At 33.1% G+C, this 5,517-nt stretch overlaps 1 protein-coding gene across 2 annotated transcripts; it reads right to left on the reverse strand.

The window, feature by feature from the left end:
* Positions 1–504: 504 nt before the first annotated feature.
* LOC137821848 (protein trichome birefringence-like 16) lies at positions 505–4,458 on the reverse strand. 2 transcript variants are annotated; one of them, XM_068626624.1, is made up of 5 exons: positions 4,299–4,458; positions 3,662–3,813; positions 3,053–3,133; positions 2,214–2,409; positions 505–1,855 (listed from the first exon to the last, which is right to left on the reverse strand). In XM_068626624.1, exons 2-5 carry the CDS (start codon positions 3,810–3,812, stop codon positions 1,030–1,032), a joined length of 1,254 nt encoding a protein of 417 aa, XP_068482725.1. In that variant the 5' UTR covers position 3,813; positions 4,299–4,458; the 3' UTR covers positions 505–1,029. The 2 variants fall into 2 exon arrangements, with proteins under 2 accessions (XP_068482725.1, XP_068482726.1); XM_068626625.1 differs by having other exon boundaries at positions 3,053–3,120; positions 4,299–4,438.
* Positions 4,459–5,517: the final 1,059 nt, after the last annotated feature.

Genomic DNA, 5,517 nt, shown 5'->3' on the forward strand with positions numbered 1-5,517 from the left:
GAAAAAGAAAACATGTTTTGTTGTGGACTTAACAAAAATATCAACTGCTTGAATTATGAATCATTATTTCGGAAAAGATGGAGTATACATATACTGAGCAAGACAAAAAAAACTAACTGAAAACATTTATGAAGGAAAATTCAGTTTCAAGTAACTGTATTACAAAAGGTTAACCAAGTTAAGAGGTATAAATAAAAATCTTTTAAAACAAAATACAATTGCAAAAAGTTAGTTTAAAAAGTCACATGTCATTCAATTAAATTTAATCTTATTTTTAGTTCTTTTCATTTTCTATCACATAATTAAGGAAATCATGATATTGCATAAGCTACTTCGCTTGATTATTAATTTTCGTTAATAATTTGACAGTAAAATGACAAAGAGGCTTAATTGATTTGTTTTTAACTTCTATAGCAGCAAGTCAAGCAGTAATTATATCAGGGGATTAAAAATACAATTGAACTTAAGAGAATATTCCACAACTATGACTACATTTCTCCCACGTAATGAAGAGGATAAGTTATATTGAACTTGAGATGTTTATACTTTGAAGCTCCATTAAGTATACTAAATCTAAAAGTACATTTGAGCTTTTTATCTCAAGCTACTAAATCTAAAAGTACATACCAAAAAACTTTTTATCTCAAGCTCCCAAGCAGACGAAAAAGGTTATCTCCATATCCCAATGTCTTGAATAACAGTTGAAGAACGGATAATAACACAGTTCCATGTACTATCGTCATATGTTCCAATACTTTAGCTTTGTACCAACCTTTTCTGTGACGATGTAACTGGTCACGTAAGAAGTGAAAGTTATATACTTAACCAATATTGTACCAAAGAAAATCCCGTATTTCAAAGTATTAGGAATGTCATACTCATATATCAAAGATCAGCTCAAAGTTCCAACCCTGATAAGGGCATCTTGTATTGCATCCCCACAACTGCATCCTCTGAACAGTCAGGTACAAGATAGGAAGTGCGAAACGACATAATTGGCCGATTAAAGTATGTAACATCATGTGCAGACTAGATTTGTGTAAAGAGTATTTCATTCCATGTATCAGGAATGCCAGGCAAACACCAGTGTAAGCAATCCTGCACACCAGGCTTGGCAGAAATGCTAAAATGTGATATATGACCTTCATCCCTAAGCTGAGAAAGAGCTGTTATGTCCAAGATCTTGACCCTTGTTCCCTTCACTGCATTTGCTACAACTTTATCTGTGGATTCCTCATCCAATACCTTTCCCACTGACATTGGTGTAGTGCTGTTGCAGCTGCCTCCAGTGTTCCAGTCCCCACCAACAAAATGCCTTGGGGAAATGGTCCGAAAGAATACCTTTAAACTAGGATACTCTAAAAGTTGAGAGCTCACCCAACTAACCACACTGTGAACAGTGAGATTCTTGGCACCCCCAACCACTGCTATCTTCTTGTCAGTATTTGGCACACCTCCAACATGCATTATCCACCGATTGGCCTGGAGCTTTCCTCGATTCCAATGGTGACCTGTGTTGAGAACCAGCACGTTAAACTTGTGAAGGAATTGGCGCAAGAAGGCTGGAGGTCGGTCAAGATGCATTGCATACTCTGTCCCTGGATCATTGACATTGATAGGTTCAATGTCACAGAGAACTGCAGACCAGTAGTAGAGAATTGTAGTATTGGTGCTCAAAAAACGGTAAGCCCATCCATCAGGGCGGACAGCACCCTCAGATAGAATCAACCCATACTCCTTCCCCACATCTTCCACATCATGTGTTTCCTTCCCAGCAGTGATCATGCACATTAGAGACTGAAACTGCTGCCGGCCCAATGAGTCTCCAACAAAGGCTAGAGTTTTGTGTTGCATCCTGAACGCAACCAATTATTATCAATTAGTCAAAATTGATCCTAGAAATTTAGACTAATTTAAACTATGAAGAGCAAATATGTATTGCAATCCATTATGTAGTGAAATACAAGGTAACTTCCAAATCAGAGGGAATTGATTAAGTACAGGGCCATCTTACTAAGCAACCAGAAATAATAATAACTAAAATAATATGATTAGCCTGTCAGCACAAGCCTCTACCAAAACTGATTATTCCAAGTGCATCAAGCAGCATCCTATGATTCAATTCACAATTTCAAGTATCAAATCATTGAACTGAACCCTAAAGCAATTAGACAACAGTCTGATCTATAAACATTAGAGAGAACACACAGTACCTTCTCAAAAATTTAGAGCCTTCAAATTCCTCCATTTGACAATCTTTTGGCTGCCACCGAAGCCTTTCATATGCAAAGTCTGTGCGTTGAGTCAAGCGGCAAGCCCACATCTCTGACAGCCATTGTTTGCATTCAGAACCTGAGTATAAAGATCGGCGGTTGTCTGGAACCCATTTTCCTTTTGCATGGTTACATACTGGAAAAGGATTAACAAGAAAAGAGTACTTACTATAACAGTACTAGCAATATATAGTTCATCAGTATAACAAATTTGCATGAAATTTTGCTCCTCTAAAGCGTGAATGCATGAAGGACCAACCAAAAAATATGAAACATTCAAACACTTAATCCAGTTTCTCTAACATGAGAGCTTCTTCTTCCCAGAATCAGTCTACATAAATATGTTTTTGTTTGTTGACTACTACTGCTCAGAATAGTGCTCAATTGCAACTTGCTTAGATATGTCACCTCTTGATAAGAGAAGGGAACAAACAATAAGGTTATCTCAACTTCTACATAATTACAGCTATAATGTTTCAAGCTTTCTTTAGGAATTAAATAGGTTTTTAAGAAAATTTTAGAGGTAACCTTTAAAAATAATCTTGTCATTAGATAATAAGCTGACCATTTTCCTATAACTATAAGGGTTCGAGCTTTTTTGTAAAATTAACTAAAATTGGTCAGAAAAATTCAGAGAAACACTTTAAAAGGAAAGTCAAGAAAACAAGTTGCATGTATCAGTTTCCCTTCAAATCATCATAGCTTCACAGTAATATTTTATAGAATTTGGCAATTAGAACGACATATTACATATTCATATGGGAAAAAAAATTCAATACCTTTGTTTTCTGTAGCATTACTCAAACCGATGCTAACTTCTCCACTTCCATCATATTCATCTAACACACTGGAAAAAATTTCTACAACATCAAATGAAAGACCAATCTTAAGTCCCAAATTAACACGAGCTTAACAAAGATAGAAGGGGAAGGGAAGGGAACAGCAAGACCACATGCTATAATAGATGGCTTTGGCACGAGTATGTTGACCACAGAGCTACTCGCCAAATTATCTTCAAATATGCTAAACAACCAAAAAGAAACTACTGATAAAAAATACAAGTTGACTGTTCAGCATGAAGTTTCAAAGCTTCGTTACAGAAAGATAAGACGGTATTTGATGTCAATGGATACTATAGAAATGGCATCCTCATCTCAAAATGATGAGATTATCCTTATCAAGAAACTAGGGATTTATAACCAGCTTCATCACTCATCAAGACAACACGTTCGTTAATTCAGACTTTAAACACTACCTCCAAAGTCCAAAGTTACTAAGTAACCTTTGCAACATAAGTGATTCGGCCTTCATAAATGAAAAATAAAATAATATTCCCACATTAAGGGAATAATAACATAAGTTTTATTCAAGAAAAAACTAATGCAAACCTGAAGAAAACTGCATCAATGTTTGAGAGGAAACAAATGAAGCACGACCAGATGCTCTCTCCCATGACCACATAATGAACGTTGTGGACACCAGAATAATGGAAATAAGGGAAATTTCTTTACCCTTCAACCCATAGAAGCCCACCTTCATCCTACACAGACAAAAGAAAGTTACAAACATAAGAAAGTGAAGAAAAGGCAAGCGAAGGCAAGGCACCCTCTTTCCTTTTCAAATGTGCTGAATACTAAGCTCCAATTGAGCTAAATTAGAAACAAAATAAATAATCTTCCAACAAGAAAGGAAACAGACAAAAAAACATAAAAGGTTTCAATTTAAGCCAGTAGTGATTTCACGCCATGGAGAGGGAAAAAACGTCACTTTCTCAAAAAAGCTAGCAATCAATCAAACTCTAAGCAGCATTGAAACAGCAACAACCTTCTTCCACTCTAAATTCCAATAAAAATGATCAATTTCAACTAAAAATGCCTTTCTTGCTAAAACATTTCCACCATGTCGGTTGTGGAAAGGGGGGTGGCATTAGCTAGCAAGCCAGCATCACAAAAGGACAGATATTGAGTGATTGCGATCCTGGTATGAAAATTAACAACAGATGATTGGGTTCACATTAGAACTCACCTTAATAGGAAAAGAGGACTTGGAACCCTAAGAAAGTGTAAAAATGTGTATCGAAAATGAGGTGACTAGAAGAAGAAGGGTAGCGTAGATTGGAAGTGATTTAGAGAGCAGAAAAATGGTGAGTTTGTAAAAGAATCCTTTTAAGAGAATGAACGGTCGTACGTGGTGAGTTTGTAAAAGAATCCTTTTAAGAGAATGAACGGTCGTACGTGGGAGAGACACTTCTATACAATTGATAGCACACGCACATTCATATATTATATAATTATGAATTACATAAATTTAGAATAATTTTTTTTTTTAAAAAGTATGTTTTAAATTATTTTTTGAAAAAAAAATATTTTTTATAATTGATTCAAAGGTTTTATTTCTTATTTTTATAATTATAATAATAATTTATACAATAAAATTTGAATTCTTAAAAAATTAATGTATTTTTTTTTAAAATTGTGTTAGAATCATACTAGCTATAATTGTCAGAAATCTAACAAATATTTTTTGAATTTAACATTTTACGGATACGTGTTATTCCCGATGATTCAAAGACTTATAAAATATAAGTAGCAAACACTTTCATGCTATTATTATTTTCAATTTCTTATTAATTTGAGCAACAATATTCTATTCCAGTAGAACTCTGTTTTAGGAACAGGGTCGTTCCTCATCATTTATACAAAGTGGAGATATTTTTTTAACTTTTAATATTTTTAACGATAAATTTTATATTTTTAAAATTAAAATGAATAATATCTTATATAAAATATTATTTATATTAATTTTTTTGTAAAACTATTTTTAGATTTTGGTTTGGTGTTTTTATGTTTGGTTGACCCTGCAATGTTGTGAAACCGATAGTGGGCGCGACTCTCGTTTGATTCCCAGACAATGATTTTATTATTGTATATATTATAGGTACTTTTTTATAATTTTATTATAGGTATTTTTTATTGTATACATATATATATTTTTTTACTAATAATAGTTTTTTAAATTCAAAAGATATTTACTGGTAAAATAATAAGAAATTGTATCTCTTTATTAATGATTAGTTATATAAATTTTGGGACATGATATTATATAATTAATCATTAATAAAAATATATAATTTTTTATTATTTTATCATTTAAGTAAATATTTTTTGACAGTTTATTATGATGGTGTAGTTTACCTATCATAAAAATGATGCACAGACTTTCTGTAATAATCGTGTTAAAATTA

The sequence above is a fragment of the Phaseolus vulgaris genome, chromosome 9 (assembly GCF_000499845.2).
Source record: "Phaseolus vulgaris cultivar G19833 chromosome 9, P. vulgaris v2.0, whole genome shotgun sequence".
Taxonomy (NCBI): domain Eukaryota; kingdom Viridiplantae; phylum Streptophyta; class Magnoliopsida; order Fabales; family Fabaceae; genus Phaseolus; species Phaseolus vulgaris.